The sequence below is a fragment of the Myotis myotis genome, unplaced genomic scaffold (genome assembly GCF_014108235.1).
Source record: "Myotis myotis isolate mMyoMyo1 unplaced genomic scaffold, mMyoMyo1.p scaffold_m19_p_9, whole genome shotgun sequence".
In the NCBI taxonomy this organism is placed as follows: domain Eukaryota; kingdom Metazoa; phylum Chordata; class Mammalia; order Chiroptera; family Vespertilionidae; genus Myotis; species Myotis myotis.
The window spans coordinates 30,490,590-30,508,240 of record NW_023416401.1 but is presented as its reverse complement, the minus strand read 5'-3'; the positions used below and the strand labels follow the sequence as shown (position 1 = coordinate 30,508,240).

At 38.0% G+C, this 17,651-nt stretch overlaps 1 protein-coding gene and 1 pseudogene across 15 annotated transcripts in view; both read left to right on the top strand.

Moving 5' to 3' along the window:
• Window positions 1-17,651, top strand: part of CEP192 (centrosomal protein 192) — a 110,691-nt gene that overhangs the window by 28,630 nt on the left and 64,410 nt on the right. For 13 of the 15 annotated variants that reach the window (XR_004969789.1, XR_004969788.1, XR_004969787.1 and 10 more), the window contains exons 10-13: window positions 3,903-4,233; window positions 7,319-7,462; window positions 13,074-13,138; window positions 13,689-13,898. Coding sequence is in view for 11 of the 15 variants with exons in the window: in XM_036321117.1 (XP_036177010.1) it covers window positions 3,903-4,233; window positions 7,319-7,462; window positions 13,074-13,138; window positions 13,689-13,898 (750 nt within the window). In the remaining 4 variants the exon portion in view is untranslated. The remainder of the gene's footprint in view (window positions 1-3,902; window positions 4,234-7,318; window positions 7,463-13,073; window positions 13,139-13,688; window positions 13,899-17,651) is intronic. The other 2 variants (XM_036321118.1, XM_036321123.1) reach the window with 2 other exon arrangements.
• LOC118663160 lies at window positions 4,756-6,118 on the top strand (annotated as a pseudogene).

The window sequence follows — 17,651 nt, the reverse complement described above, 5'->3', positions numbered from 1 at the left end:
TTTACTCTGTTCATCAGATTTTTTATTCACTTGATTTTTAGATTCACTTGTTGATAGATATGTATTTGCTGTTCATAATTTTTATCTTTACCTTTTACTTCTTCCTCTTCTTAAAGAATACCTTTCAGCATTTCATATAATACTGGTTTGGTGGTGATGAACTCCTTAAGCTTTTTCTTATCTGTGAAGCTCTTTATCTGACCTTCAATTCTGAATGATAGCTTTGCTGGGTAAAGTAATCTTGGTTGTAGGTTCTTGGTATTCATCACTTTGAATATTTCTTGCCATTCCCTTCTGGCCTGCATGGTTTCTGTTGAGAAATCAGCTGATAGTCGTATGGGTACTCCCTTGTAGGTAACTGACTTTTTCTCTCTCGCTGCTTTTAAGATTCTCTCTTTGTCTTTTGCTCTTGGCATTTTAATTATGATGTGTCTTGGTGTGGTCCTCTTTGGATTCCTTTTGATTGGGGTTCTCTGCGCTTCCTGGACCTGTAAGTCTATTTCTTTGACCAGGTAGGAGAAGTTTTCTGTCATTATTTCTTCAAATAGGTTTTCAGTATCTTGCCTTCTCTCTTCTTCTGGCACCCCTATAATTCAGATGTTGGGATGGTCGAAGTTGTCCCAGAGACTCCTTACACTATCTTCATATTTTTGGACTCTCTTTGCTTTTTTCTTTTCCGGTTGGGTATTTTTTGTTTCTTCGTGTTTCAAATCTTTGACTTGATTCTTGGGATCCTCTTGTCTGCTGTTGGATCTCTGTATATTATTATTTCAGTCAGTGTATGCTTAATTTCTAGTTGGTCTTTTTTCATATCCTCCAGGGTCTCACTAAATTTATCGGTGGTTTCCAGAAAATTCTTGAAAAACCTTATAACCGTGGTTTTGAACTCTATATCCAGTCGTTTGCTTTCCTCCATTTCTTTCATTTGTGACCTGTTTCTTTGTCTCCGCATTTTTTATGCTTCCCTGTGTTGGTAGAGTGGCTTTGTGTGCTTGGTGTCCTATAGGGCCCAGTGGCTCAGCCTCCCCAATTACCTGAGGTGGACACTCTTGGTGCACCCCTTTGTGGGCTTTGTGCACAGTCTTGTTGTAGTCTTGTTGTAGTTAAGCCTTGATTGTTGTAGGTATCACTGGGAGGAATTGACCTCCAGGCTAATTGGCTGTGAGAATCAGCTCTGTTTGCAGTGGGAGAACTTCTGTGCTGAAGACACCCTTCTGGGGCAAGACTTGCTTCAGTGAGGCTTTGGTACTCACTGAGTCTGCCCCCTGAGTGTGTCCCTTATGGATCTGAGGAGTTGTAATCTGGATGGTCCCACTCTGACCACTGGGTACACTGGCTCTTGGATTTAAGGAGGTGCTAATTTAGCTTCTGCCTGAGGCTACCCAGCAGGAGCTACGAAGAGATCTGCATATTCCCCTTCCTTTTTTGGGGTTTGGAGGTGCCCAGATGAGGCCCAGCTGTGAAGCAATGCAAGCTGCTGTGGGGCCTTGGGCCTTCTCTTGGAAGTGCTGGGTCTGTTTGGCCCAGCTGTAGTTTGTTAGGTAATTATCAAATTGCAAAGGGCCAGGGCATTCATAGGCAAAAGCCTCTGCACACAGCTTGGGTGGGGCGGGGTCTCAGGGGATCAACAGGGCGGAGCAAGCAGCTATGGCTGACCCTCAGCCCTGCCCTAAGGGGCCCTGCGTCTCAGTGTCCCGATAATCGCTGCAAGCACCTCTGAGGGAAAGCTGCCCTCAAGTTCCGAGTTCTGCCCACTGCCAGACTGTCCAGTTTCTCCTTGTATGAGTCCTGGGTCCCCAGAGACTTCCCGGAACCGGAGTTCAGAGCAGTCGGGGGCTTGTGACTCCCTCCCGATTCAAAAAGATAGCCGCGTCCTCAGGTGTCAGCCCCTTTCTGCTCGAGCCTCCGTACCTCTGCACTTTACCTCCGCAGCTCCTCTGAGTCTCAGTGTGCTTTTCGCTTTCCTTCTAGTTGTAGAATTTCCACTCAGCCAGCCTTCTTGTAGTTCTGGATGATGTCCGTTTTGTCTTTCGTTGTATTTTTGAAGTTTTTGTGGGAGGCAGTGATTTCTGGTGTTTACCTATGTCGCCATCTTGGTTTCCTTTCTCCTTACGCTTTTCTTGCTTCTGGGTGGCTCTCTTCTTCCTGTGTATCTTCATGTGGTCTTGCCTTTGCTGATCCTTCTGCATTTTAGGTTTTAGTGTTTGTATTAGTTTTCTGGGGCTACTGGTACAAATCATCAACATTTTTGCTAGCTGAAAACAACAAATTTCTATTTTTCACAGTTTTAGAGGCCACGATTCTGAATCCAAGGTGTTGACCTGGTATTCCTTAGCTGTGGCAGTATTGATCCAATGACTACTTTCATCTTCACGTGGCTTTTTCCTCTGTTGCTCTTTGTCTCTCTCAAGTTTTCCTCTCCTTATAAGTACAGTTGACCCTTGAACAGTGTGGAGGTTGGGGTGTCAAACCCTCTCCTATCCCACATGCAGTCAGGAACCCATGTATAACTTTTGACTCACCTAAAGCTTAACTACATCCTTTGCTATCTGCAGGCAATTGGTTCCAGACCTGCCTTGATACCAAAATCCACAGGTGCTCGAGTCCCTTATATAAGATGACACCTCATAATTCATACAGTCGGCCCTTTGCATCCACGGTTCCCACCCGGAGATCAAAAATACTGTTTTCAATCTGTAGTTGGTTGAATCCAGGGATGTGAATGAAACCCAGGGATATGAAGGGCCAACTGTATATTATTGAAAAACTCCATATGTAAGTGGATCTGGGCAGTTCCAACTTGTATTGTTCAAGGGTTAACTGTACACTGCTCATTGGGTTTAAGGCTCATCCTAAATCCAAAATGATCTCATTTCAAGACCCTTAACTTAATTAAATCTGCAAAGATCCTATTTTCAAATAAGATAACAATTTACACGTACCTTGTGGTAAGACTCAGGCATATCTTTTTTGGGAGACACAATTTAATCCATGAGAGTGTTGACACTTAGAAGATGTTATTTATTGAAGAATACATTATTCATCTGTATTTTCCCCTACTACTTTTATTTTGATACAAGGTAGAGATGTAAGTTTATTTTTTTGTATGACAGTGTTAGAAAAATCACCCAGTTAATAAATGGTGAACCTATGACTTTATTTCAAAGTCAGCGTCTTTTCTGTTAAATAGAACTACTTCCTTTTAGTATTCTAACTTTAAAAACTTGGCCCGGGAGGCTGTTTTTGTCGCATATCTTATAACAGAAAAGACTGCTATTATAGGCTTTATTGGCACTTTATTCATAGCTGAATTTCTAAGGAGAGTATTGTAGGCACTTGAGCCCCTTTTCAACAGTTGTTATTCTAGGAAAGAAAAAGAAGTGCCATTTGGGAAAGTTTGTTGGAGAGCTTGGTCTTGAAGCAATGACTTAATTTGCTATGTCTGGTGCAATTGTCATTAGACTCTTAGGGACATTGGTAGTATTTGCTGTTTTACTCCTATTAAAATATATTAATGTCTGTGTTTCCAAGGTCTGTTATTCATATTACTTTTACGAGGCTGGTCACACTAATGGGCTTACCATCCTGTAGAAACTTTTAGTGGTAATGATAAAAGTTAAATTGACATTTCTAACATTCTGTAAATGTAATGAATATGTTGGACCCACTTTTGGTACCTAAATCTGATGTTGTGTGTTTGCAATCATCACATTATGAATTTAGGTTTTTGTCAGTTGCTTAACATTGGATCTTACATAATCTAGAAGAATATGGTGAATACTGTATAGTCTGTTCTCTTATATAATAAACATTTATGTCAACTACATAATTTTTGCCCATAACATTTTGGAATGAGTTATGCAAAGCAAAACTTACTGTTGCTCTTTTATTGCTTTTTAAAGGAAAGCACAAGAGAAGAAGTTCTTGTGAAGACTATCAGGACTGCTAATGCAAAATTTAACCCTGTTTATTTTCATGATGATACAAATGTCAATAGAGGTGATTTTGACCTGATGAATCCTTTAAAACTGGAGGCAGGGTCTCCTCATCAAAATAGGCAATTGGCATCAGATTCAGACACTAAGATTCCTAAAGTATCCATTCAAAAAAATATGAACATAGCATCTTTGAAGCCCATTAATAAAAATAGTATTAATTCTGATATTCTCCAGTCACCAACTAGCGAAAGAAGAGCATGTGAAAGTTATGAGTCCATTGAAAAGAATAAAGACCGTAAGTGGACTTTTTTTATAAGAATATATAAAATATTGTGTATATATTTTGAATAGAATATATTTCTAAGTGGAACTTTCCTATTCTTTCATATTAAAATACTTATGTTTTATGAATTTAAAAAATGGTATTTTAAAAATGAAGATGGTGCCTCAAAGTGAAGAAGGGTAGTGTGTTAAGGCTTTGGAGGCAGAGAAAGCAGTGCTGAAAGGCATCCACAGCCACACACAAAAATGGAGATCCTGCCCAGCTGGTGTGGCATCCCGAATATATCCGGAAGAGGCCCCCAGGAGAAACAAGTGTGACCACTGTGCCATCATCAAGTTCCCTTGACCACCAAGTCAGCCATGATGAAGATAGAAAATAACAGTACTCTTGTGTTCATTTTGGATGTCAAGGCCAACAAGCACCAGATAAACAGGCTGTGAAGAAGTTTTGTTACATTGATGTAGCCAAAGTCAACACCCTGATCAAGCCCGATGGAGAGAAGATGGCATATACATGTTCGACTGGCTTCCTACTATGGATATTGCTAAGAAAATTGGGGTAATCTTAAGCTGTGTCCAGCTGTGAGTTTGGGACTTGAGGAACCGTTCAGCACTGTGTTCCCCCACCTAGGCCGTACCACGTGCCAATCAGCGCTGCTCCCCTCCCCCCTCCTCTGCCTTGTGCCCATGGCCACTAGCACAGTGTGACTGGGCCTGAAGCCTGGGGCTACTGCATTCTAGGGCCATGCAGGACTACAACCAAGGCACTGCTGGGCAGCCAGGAAAAAGTTGACAACTCACCCTGGAAGGGCAACACAAAAGACTGAAGTCAATCATAAAGAAAATTGACTTGGACTCAGATGGTTTTCTCACCAAAAGTGAACTCAGTTCATGGATTCAGTTGTCTTTTAAACATTATGCTGTGCAAGAAGCAAAATGATAGTTTGTTAACAATGATAAAAACAGTGATGGCAGTGTGTCATGGATGAGTGCAACATTCAGATGTATGATTGTGTGATTGACTTTGATGACACAAAGTCATCAAACAGCTCTGGCTGTTGCAGAAGAGGAGTCTTCTAGGCAGCTTCATTTAAAGGACAAGAAGGGATTTGAAATAGCTAACCAGGATGGTTTGTATCTTGAAGAATTTATTGCTTTTGAGCGTTCTGAAGAAGTTGATTATCTGATGGAATTTGTCATTCAAGAGGCTTTAGAAGAACATGACAAAAATGGTGATGGATTTGTTAGTTTGGAAGAATTTTTTTAAATTTAATTGATTTTAGAGACGGGGCAGAGAGAGAGAGAAACATGGGTTTATTGTTCCACTTATTTATGCATTAGTTGGTTGATTCTCTGATCGGGATCAAACCTGCAACCTTGGCATATCTGGATAACACTCTAACCAAATGAGGTACCCTGTCAGGGCTGGAAGAATTTTTTGGTGACTATAGGCAGGATCCAGTAAATGAAGATGCAGAGTGGATCTTGTTGAGAAAGATACTAGTAGATTCCTAAATGATTATGACAAAGATACTGATAGCAGGCTTGATTCTCAAGAGCTGTTACCTTAGATAGTACCCAATAATCAGGGTACTGGTCAAGAAGAAACTCTTCATCTCATTGATGAAATGGATGTGCATAGTGACAGAAAGGTCTCTGAAGCAGAGCTTCTGGAGAAACAGGACTTGTTTCTTACTAGTGAAGCCACAGAGTATGGCTGACAGCTTCTTTCTGTCATGATGAGATTTAATCCCTGGTTATATCTCAGAGTACTGGCTCCTTTTATAAATTGTTACCAGCGTTACTTTGGTGATAAAATATTGATGAAGTTATTTTCCACTCTGAAATTAAGATACATCCAAATGTATCTTAATGTAGATGATAATCTTGGTATTTAAGGAAAACAAAACAAAACCCTTATACTTATTTAAAAATGTATTGAAGAAATAAACCAATGTTGAGTCATCTGACTAATAAAGTCTTTCCTAAATACTCTGTATGTTTAGTACTATATTGTGGGATATTTTGAGTTCTATTTCCATACTTTAAAAAAGTAGGAGATTTTAGAGATGTCTGACCAATATTAAAGGAGTATGTAACTGAGCTATCAATTTTTGTGTAAGTACCATTAATTTGGGAATTGACCAGAGGACATTATTTTTAGGTTTTGCATTTTGCTTTAAAACCTTTAAAGGAACCTGTAGAAAGGATATACACCTCACATAAAAGTTGAGAAGTTCTGCTTAATTTTAATATGGTTTCTATAAAGGGTTTTATTGTATGAAATAGAACTTTATATTTTTGTATATGTATAGATAGTAGTTATATTTAATGTGTAATAGCTGTATTGTGTGTGGAATTTGACATTATCTAGAACTCTTTTTTTTTTTTTTCAATCTAAACAGGGATAATTTATTTTCTTTTTTTTCCAATTTATTTTTTTTAATTTTTTTTTTTTTTATTAGTTAAGGTAGAACTCCTTTTTTTGAATGATTAAAAATGAAATATCCTCTCTTTAAATAAATATATAAAAATAAAGTGAGTTCAGCTAGCTCAGTGCTCGGCAAACTGCGGCTTGCGAGCCACATGCGGCTCTTTGGCCCCTTGAGTGTGGCTCTTCCACAAAATACCGACTTCTGTGCATGGGCCACGAAGTTTCAATCGCACTGTACATGTGCACCCGCACGTGGTATTTTGTGGAAGAGCCACATTCAAGGGGCCAAAGAGCCGCATGTGGCTTGCGAGCCACAGTTGCCAACCACTGAGCTAGCTAATTCTAAATATTAAAAATTTTCACTGTAAATAAATAAATAACATAAAATGGTATCTTTATTCACAGATCTGGTAGAAATATACCTTTCTAAGTCTTCTTTTCCTTTTCCCCTAATTCTCCATTAGATACTTTTACTGTAATTAAGGCTGGCTTATCAGAGAGATATTTTTCTTTGGGGGAAATTAATTTTCCTTTTTCTAACTAGTTGTGGGCAAATTTTTGGACTGTTGATAGCTAAGATAAGGCAACTAACATTATTTAAGGATATTTTATAATTTTATTTGTTGTATGTATCATTGGATATTTTTGGAATTTTATTTTTTAGAAGCTGATCTACCGCAGAATGTGGTTTACCAAAATGAAGAAGGTAGATGGGTCACTGACCTTGCTTATTATACATCTTTTAATGAAGAACAAGATTTAAATATGCCTCCAGTGGATGAAATGAATGAAGAATTCAGAACTGGTTGTAAGTGGATATCGCTAACCACATTATTGTACCATTTTCATTGTTTCTGATGGTTGGTCACATCAGATCCTTTCTGGAATATACAGTACTTAGCTCTTCACTTGTTTTATTGGAATAAAGGCTTGGAAGAGTGCTAATCATTGCAGAGTGCGCTGAGCCTTTTTCTTAAAGACAGTGAATTAGACCAGCAGTCTCTTCAATTTAGAACCTTTACAGTATTGCAAAATTAGGAGGCTTTCCTTTCTTACTTTTTAAAATCTGTCTTGAACAAAAGAACTGTTCTGATAAGTGAGCAGTTACAAAAGTCAATCCATTTTGTAGTAAAAGCTAAGAAGTGTGGTAGAAATGATGGGAAAAAAAGCAATGAAGAAAATATGTAAAATCTCAAAGGATGAGCTTATTAGGAACATAAATTAGGTTTGTGGATTAGAAGAAGCCCTGAGAGTGAAAGGGAAACTGGTAGGTCTGCAGAATCATGGCATTTTGTCTTAGTCTGCGGAGGTGTTGCTGGGCTGCTGCGGCTCCGGACCCTGAACACCTCTAAACGGGATGAGAAAAGCATGCAGTGGCCTGGAAGCCCAGTCTTATTTTTAATAAGCTCAGAAGGTGCCAGAGAAAAGTTTTTCTAACTGCTTCTTGTACTGAACTCTTAAATATCTGATGATGTGGAACTACAGAGATAAGGCATTTTTTTTCAGCCCTTAAGAAACCATCCATCAGCTAAAAGGGGTAAAATAAAAATACAAAACAACATTTAGCAATCACAGAGAAACACAGGACAAATGCTCTGGAGTTTTAGGAGAAATAACTTGTTTGAGGGGGTAATAGAAGGCTTTCGAGAGAGAGTTTCAACATGTGAATATTTGGGGCCATGAGAATTCCAAATGGATGGAAAACCCATTGAAAGAGAATGAGATGAGAAAGTGTGGGCATTTATGGCAAGAAATGGAAAGGGGGAATGGGAGATTCTTTAGGATATAGAAACAGGTGTCACTGTGAGAATGAAAAGAAAGTAGCTAATGAAGTCATGGAGGTAGAATGGTTAGGGTTTTAACTGGGTTCCATTGGCTAGTGGAGAGTCAAGAAAGGATTGAGGTTTGTGATCTTTTCGGGGGAAAATGCCAGTACTGTTAACTGAGAGGGGAGATCAGAATAAATTGTAGAGTGTTGGATGATTGTGGTTTGAGCTGGGAATATTTGGTAGTTGGAAACGAGTAGGAAATTGGAGGTTAGGTTACTGTTAGGCCTTGCTCAATGATGTCTTGATTTAGAAAAGACACACTGGACAGTGGATATTGACTTTGCATGTAAGTCAATGGTAATGGAATTCTTAGGTGTTGCTGGTGGGAAATGTAAATCGATACAACCATTTAGAAAAGTTGTTTGGCAGTATCTAGTAAAGATGAATTTTATGAAATTCACACTTTATGACCCCCTATATACCCAGTATATGGAGTGTATATAATTTACCAAAGACATATGTCAAAATGTTTATAGCAGCCCTGTATGTATTAGCTCTATACTAGAAACTTCGAAATTCCCATTAACAATGGAATGGATTGTGTTTATTCATATATTGGAATGCTGTGTACCGATGGGAATGAATGATGTGTAGCCACTTGTAGCAACATGAATAAATTTCACAAATATGGTGAATAAAATAAGGCTGACTAAAAATACATTCTATAATTCTATTGTGTACAGTTCAAACATCTCCTGCTCTGTGAAGTCAGAAGCAAGGGTAGTGGTTACTCTGGGACAGGCATGTAGTGACAGGAAGGATGCTCAAGGGGCCTTTTGGGTGTTGCATATACTTTTCATAGCTATGTTATGCTTTTATAAAATTTTTAGAAATTACTCATCAAACAAAATTTTTAAATTCATATTACAGATTAAGGGCCCATTTTCCTAAAATGTTAATAGTTTTAGTAAACAACAAAAAACCCAACTACTCAGTACAGAATTAGGCAAGGGATGTAAATACAGAATTTAGAGAAAAGGAAATAAATGTGGTCGTTTAACAGCCTCTAGATACGGCAATATTGCAGCATCTAACAAAATTGCAAAGGTATATATTCTTTAACCAGGCAGTTCTCCTGGGAATTTATTGTTATTCAGATACACTTGCATGAATGGTATGTAATGTATGTGCAGTGTTATTATTTGTACATTGTTTATAATAACAAAAATTTGGAAGCAACATGGATGTGCAAAAAAGGGGGCTGATTAAGTAAGGTACATCCCTGCAAGGAAATTCCCTTTGGCTATAAAAAAGGTAAAGGAGCTTGTTAGGTCCTGATATGGAATGGTCACCAAAATAAACTGTTTAAAATCCAAGACATAAAAAGCCATTTAAAATATTCTAGCATTTATGTAAAAAGGTGGAAGAGGGGAGGACACACATGTATTTGTAAATGCATATAATGGAGAGATTTTAAAAAAGAAATGGATTGTAGGAATCTCTAGCTACTTAAACTCAAAAATCAAGTAGCGAGGGTTTTTAGGGGTACTTTACACACTGGTTGCTTCTGGAGGTGTGGTAAGTGGGGTCAGGGATGTGGTGGAGACGTTTCAGTATTTATCCCCTTTTACATTTTCTGGTTAACTATTTTTTTAAAAATATATATTTTATTGATTTTTTACAGAGAGGAAGGGAGAGAGATAGAGAGTCAGAAACATCGATAAGAGAGAAACATCGATCAGCTGCCTCCTGCACACTCCCCACTGGGTATGTGCCCGCAACCAAGGTACATGCCCTTGACCGGAATCGAACCTGGGACCCGTGAGTCCGCAGGCCGACGCTCTATCCATTGAGCCAAGCTTAACTATTTTTTAATTTAATTTATTTTGGGGGGTTAACTTTTTAAAAGTCTTTATTGCAGCATAGTATGCATACATATACTTTTTTAATTTTGAACTATGTGAACGTGTTCTATTAAAGGAAAATATAAATAATGGAGGAATTTGAGGAAAGCTTACTTGTGGAATGACTAAGATTGGGTGGTGAGGAAATGGAGAAAATGAATATGGAAAAATACTAATTTGAAGAAAAGAAAGGATGAACTATATCAAAGGGAACCAGGGCCAGTGGAGCATATGAATAAAATGGGAGCCTTTTAATAGGAATAGGGAAGGGAATTTGAAAATGTAAGAGATATCCAGCAGAGGAAGAATGGACCAAGGGCATAATTTTTATAATATCAAAGTCATTTTAAATGAAAACTTACCTATTTAATAAACTTTTTCAGAAACTTTACTTGAGATACTACTCCTCTTCCCCATTTCTGTCCTCTTCATTGGTTCCATATATCTGAGGTACTATGTACATTACTTCTATTTATGGCCTTGGATTTAAACACTAGGCAGGGTGGGGGAGTAGGACTAAGGCCTGCTTCAAAATTTAACAACTAGAACTTTCCGGTGACATTTGAAAGGACTCTTGTTTTAGATATGACAGACAATTGGGCATAGACTCAAAAAATGCAGTTCTGCTTTCTCATAATTAGTGACTAATTTCTGATGAACAGTACTACAGATTTTTAACTGAAGAATCTCAAAGTTCAGAGAAAAAAATGCTTAGGAATATAATAAATAGCAATTGGAGCTGTATACTTTTAAAAAATGTGATATTTTTTCAAAATGAACTTTTGAGTTTTATTAAATTTTATTTTTAAAATAAATTTATTGGGGTGACATTAGTTAATAAGACTGTATAGATTTCTGAGTTACCTTCTTATGGGCTGATTTCCTCCTTCTCTTGGATGTTAGATTTAGTTGGTTTATACTTTCTGATTTTAGGACAGTGGTGGTTTTTATTTCAATTTTTAAAGTGGTATAATTTAAAATATATGTGTGTATATTTTTATTGATTTCAGAGAAGAAGGGAGAGAAAGATAGAAACATGATGAGAGAGAATCATTGATTGGCTGCCTCTTGCACACCCTCACTGGGGATTGAACCAAAACCTGGGCATGCGCCCTGACAAGGAATTGAACCATGACCCCCTGGTTCATAGGTTGAAGCTCAACCACTGAGCCATACCTGCCAAGCAGGGCAATGGTTTTTTTGTTTGTTTTTTAAAGCCATGTTTTATTGAGCACTTATTATGTACTGATCCTTTGTGTGCGTATTTACATGAATTATTGTATTAATTTTTAAAAATATTTTTTATTGATTTCTGAGGAAGGTAGAAGGAGAGAGAGAGATAGAAACATCAATGATGAGAGAGAATCTTTGATCAGCTGCCTCCTGCACGCCCCTATTGGGGACCGAGCCAGCAACCCGACATGTGCCCTTGTATGGAATCAAACCCGGGACTCTTTAGTCTGCAGGCCAACACTCTCCACTGAGCTAAACTGGCTAGAGCTGGGCAGTGGTTTTTTAACTTATGGTACCCCACAGAGAATTTTCATAGAAAATTTTTTATGTGGAAAATTTAGCATATGATTTCGGGAGCTTCATGGTTCCATTGATGCTTATTTATACCTCTAGGTTAGAATGTGCTTATATAAAAGAAAGGTAAAGAATCAGCACTATTTTAACAAGAATCTTGACCTATCTTTGGTGCTGTACTTTTCCTAACTAGAAATATTCTCTTGTATCTATTCTCATTTTGTCTCAAGATGTTAATCTGGGACTGTGAGGATTTTCAAAAGGGCAGTTTGGATTGGATTAGCCCTTGATGGATCTGTAAGAGTGGGAGATATCCTTCTTGTGGGAGCCACAAGTGGACTGTCCCTTCTGGGTTGCTATTGACTCTTCCCCCTTCTGTTACTATTTTGAAATACCAGGCAAAGGCCCAGGATGAGCAACAGACAGGCAGCCTAGAGTTTAACCTGTAGCCTTTTCTGATTTAGCCAATATGTGTAAAATTCTTTTTAATTCTACTGTCTGGAGCAGGAGCATTAAACTAGTGGCTTTCTAGTTTGCCACTGTCCCACCACTCCCTATTGTGTTACACCCGGCCCTCTTTGCTCATTCACTCCTAGCTTCTGAGGCATTTTAGTTTGTGGCGTTGGCTTAGGGATTGATTCAGACCCATTCATTACCCTAAGGTGAATCGAGGTGCTTATGGGAACTTTGAGGACAGACACCGTGGGACCTCTTGTTACTGTTTGCTCAGGTTGTGGGATTTGCTGGGATGTAGTTTCTCCTCTCTAAAACTGGGACAATTATGGACAAAACAGGTGGTTGCGCAACCCAGCAGACATCTTCATGATGAGCCTACAGAATGACTTGTCAGTCCATTAGTTCCAGATGAAATACCAAGGGTGTTCATGGGTGTGTACCTTAACTCAGGTGTACCAGATCTTTAAAGCTAAAATTAACGAGTCTTTTAAAAACAAAAATCTTAGATTGTAAAGCCCCCTTTAGTGAGATAGGGCACATTAATAACTGATTAAATAAATCACAGTAGGGTGTCTATTACCAAAAGTTTGAGTACCATAGACTATGTACTTAATGCAGATGCACCAATTGTGTGAGAGAAGCTTTCACTTACCTTTTAAATTTTTTATTTCTTTAGTATTTCATTTTCCTAACTAGCTATGTTTTATTTATATGCTAGTATCTAATTGGCATTACATAATATTATACACCTATTCTTTTTAAGCTGAGGCATTGGAGTTGATTGCACAAGATGAAGAAGAATTTAATAAAGAGCACCAATTTATGCAGGTTTGTATTTTATGGGCATTAACCAAAGTTTAAAATTTTTCCTGTATTAATTTAAATGTAGCAAAATTTTTATTCCTATCTGAATAGATATATGGTTAGTATAGAATTTTATCTTGCTTTCCTCATATTTAGACAATTTCTGCTTTTTTCTTCACACTCAAAATTATTGATTGAAAAAATAACTGGCATACTGAAATAATATTTAATTTGCTTAAAATCAACTTAATAGTCTTCAAAGATATTTCCGGTTTTTAACCATATTTTAAAATGAGGTAATGCTATTTGTTTTTATTGAAAATATGCTCCTTTCTAAAGATTTATATTAATGATTAAGTCAGTGTTTGATTCAGCAACTGTATATTATAACTCAAAGTATGTAAAATGAAGTTCTCTTCTTCTGGACTTCATTACCTGTATTAGCTGCTTAAGGTTGAATTTGTCCACATTTTAAAAAAAAAATTAAATTTTCTTTTTTTTTTTTTTTAAATATGAGAAAAACAGAAAGAAGGCTTGCTGGGAAAATAACGTGAAATAATAACTTTCTTCCTAGGAAGAAAATATAGATGCCCAGAATACTTCAGTTGCACTAAGGGATACATCGTGGGGAACTTCAGTTAATTACAATTTGTTGAGGAAATCACTTAGCACATCAGATTTGAACAAAGACGATGCCAGTTATTTACGTCTCTCTTTGGGAGAATTCTTTGCTCAAAGATCTGAAGCTCTTGGTTGCCTTGGTGGTGGTTACAGTGTCAAAAGAGTAAGTATGATATGTACTGGAACCGGTTAAATTGACCAGCTGTTATATTTTGAATGTTATGATGGTATACCTAGAGCATAGTAGTATCTTTAAAGCAGAGACAGAATAGGAACATGTTAAAATAGTGGATAAAAGCTTAGATTTATTAGTTGGTCAGACCTTGACCCAGTCCTAGCTCTGCCTTTTAACCAGTTCTATGACATAGAACAATTTATTTAACTCCTCTATGCCTTAATTTTCCAATTTCTAAAATGGAATGCCATCTTACAGGGTTTTGTAAGAATTAAATGTGATGCTGCATGTAAAGTATTTAGCACCAAACCTAACATGCGGTAATATCAATACCTGTTAGTTACTATGGTTATAAGCATTGGTTGGTGGGAAGAACTTAACGATTCATTTTTTGACCTGTTGTTTAAAAACATATTTTGAAATATAGGAGTATTTCAGTTTAATAAGATGTAAAAAATTAAAAATGCAAACATTAATGATAGGTCCTGTGAAGAATGAGTAAGGATAAGGTGATGCTTTAGCTGTGGTAGTTGGAGTGACATCTGGGACCTAAATGATGAGAAGGTAGGAGGCAGTCATCAAAAGATCTGGAGGGAGGTTCTTCCCAGTAAATGGAGACTATTTATATCGGGTGGGGAACCTTTTTTTCTGCCAAGGGCCATTTGGATACTTGATAACATCATTCGCAGGCCCTACAAAATTTCCAACTTAAAAATTAGTCTGCTAGCCTATCTGGTTTGGCGCAGTGGATAGAGTGTTGGCCTGGAGACAAGAGTCCCAGGTTCGATTCCAGTCAAGGGCACATGCCCAGGTTGTGGGCTCAATCCCCAGTAGGGAGTGTGCAGGAGGCAGCCTATCAATGATTCTCTCTCATCATTGATGTTTCTATCTTCTCTCCCTCTTCCTTCTCTGAAATCAATAAAATATATATATTTTAAAAATTAGCCTGCTATATTTGGTCAAACATTTAATTAACTCACCCCTAATCCCTTGGCAGGGCCAAACTAAATGATTTTGTAGGCCTTATATGGCCCTTGGGCCAGACGTTCCCCTGATTTATATGAACATTTATATGATTTATAGGAGGTGAATGGCATATTGGAGGAACAGAAAGCAGACAAATGGAGCTAATGTGAATTTACAGAACTTAAGTGTTTTTTTTTAGATACATTTTATTGCTTTTTTACAGAGAGTAAGGGAGAGAGATAGAGAGTCAGAAACATCAATGAGAGAGAAACATCGATCAGCCGCCTCCTGCACATCTCCTACTGGGGATGTGCCTGCAACCCAGGTACATGCCCTTGACCGGAATTGAACCCGGGACCCTTCAGTTCACAGGCCGACGCTCTATCCACTGAGCCAAACCGGTTTCGGCAGAACTTAAGTTTGAAATGAACTGTGGGGTGGGAGAGTATGATAGGTTAAATGGTAGAAGAAGACAAGGGCTAGATTATGAAGGATCCTTGCAGGATTTGGATTCATCTCAAATTAACTGGGAAAAAATTCTCGAAGGCCAGGAACAACTTTGTTGTGGTGCCTGGGTCCATCTCTACGTGTGACAGTATGCCATCATATGTGTCAGGAGCCTGGGTGGAAGAGTCAGTGAAATGCAAAAGAAGAGTAGAATCAGGCACAAAGGTACACAGGAAGAGATTTGATGAGGGCTGAGTGCTAGAATGATATTACAGAAACAGAAAAATTTAGGGACTCAAGATTTCTTTTAGAGATAGAGTCAAAGGGCTTGTTGATACATTCCATATAGGGAGTTGGCATTATTGGACAGTGTTTATTTTTTAAACTTATTTTTCATCCTTACCTGAGGATATATTTTTTAATTTTAGAGAGAGGGGAAGAGAGAGATAAACATTGATAGGTTTCCTCTGGTATGTGACCTGACTGGGAATCGAACCTGAGACCTTTGGGTGCATGGGGTCAATGTTCCAACCAACTGAGCCACATTGGCCAGGGCGGGACAGTGTTTATTAAAACTGGATTTCACTAAGAGTATAATTTAAAATAATAGCTGTGGTTTTAGATCTCACAGTTGATTTACAGAACTTACATTTGAAACTGATCTTGTCTGCAGTGAATTAAAAAATGAGAATTAATACTTCAGTGAGGCAGGTTTTTTCTGCCAGAATCAATTGGAATCTTTTACATTATGAGTGAAGTTAAAGAGTAATTGAATTCCTTATAAACCGATGAATTTTAAAGCAGTGGATCATGGAAAATGGATCTATCATTTGGAATTTATATTTTGATATTAATTGTGAAATGTTACTTGCATGCAAGTTGCTGGATCAAGGGAAGAAATTTCCAAGTGAAGATCAGCTAAAAACTGAGTGCATTTAATGAATTCACATTTTAGGTCTATCCTGTGAAAGTTCTTTAAGAAAAGAAAAGTGTGAATTTCTTGCCTTTTAGCAAGCTCCTTGAATATAATAAATAATAAACCTTTCTGAACCTTTCATCCAACTCAGTAGGAAGAAATCTAACTCTTAATAAATATTTTTGTATTTATTATATACAATTTTATACTGTAAGTTCTAATAAAGCAGGACATTTTTTTTCTCACTGATGTTTATTAACAGTGTCTGACACACAGTAGATATCTACTTATATAAAAACCCTGGGTGTAACATCACGTCCAGCAGCGCAACCAAGCGGAAGGAAGTCAGTCCTGCAGGGGTCGTCTTGGAAACCACTGCACCCTCCCCCAGGTTTCAGGCAGGAACCTGCCCTCAGGGCGAGGTTTCAGGCAGGAACCCACCCTCAGAGCGGAGCGTGGAAGTACTGAGTCCAGCCTTCAAACCAGACCCTGACAGTAGGGAGGAGGTAGCCCCATTCCTCACAGAATCTGCTGTTGGATACCTTGCTGTCAGTGGCCTGCCAGCCAGGAACGCCATTCACCTGCACCCCGGACCCTAACAGGAGGGAGGAGGGAGCCCCATTCCTCACGGAATCCACAGGTGGCCAGCTTGCTGTCATAGGCCTGCCAGCTAGGAATCCTATTCACCTACATATCTGTATAAAGCAGGGGTCCTCAAACTACGGCCCGCGGGCCACATGCAAATACAAATATTGTATTTGTTCCCGTTTTGTTTTTTTACTTCAAAATAAGATATGTGCAGTGTACATAGGAATTTGTTCATAGTTTTTTTTAAAACTATAGTCCGGCCTTCCAACGGTCTGAGGGACAGTGAACTGGTCCCCTGTTTAAAAAGTTTGAGGACTCCTGGTATAAAGTTTTAATACATTATATTAGAGGCCGTGGTGGCACTCTTTTACCCACAGTATCTACAGGAATTGCTGCAAGTTTACTTCTCGGTGGAAGCACCTTTCATTCCCAATATAAATTACTGATTCCATTAAATGAAACTTCAATTTCTAGACTCAATATAAAGAATGAAGTTGCTAAAACTATTAAAAAGGCCCAACTTCTCATTATTGATGAATGCACCATGGTATCCAGTCATGCTATAAACGCCATAGACAGATTACTAAGAGAAATTTGAATGTTGTATTTGGTGGGAAAGTTCTCCTTCTTGGAGGAGATTTTCGACAGTGTCTCAGTATTGTACCGCATGCTATGTGATCGGCCATAGTACAAACGAGTTTAAAGTACTGCAATGTTTGAGTATGTTTCAGAAAGTTGTCTCTTACAACAAATATGAGATCAGAGGATTCTGCTTATAGTGGATGGTTAGTAAAACTTGGAGATGGCAAATTTGATAGCAGTTT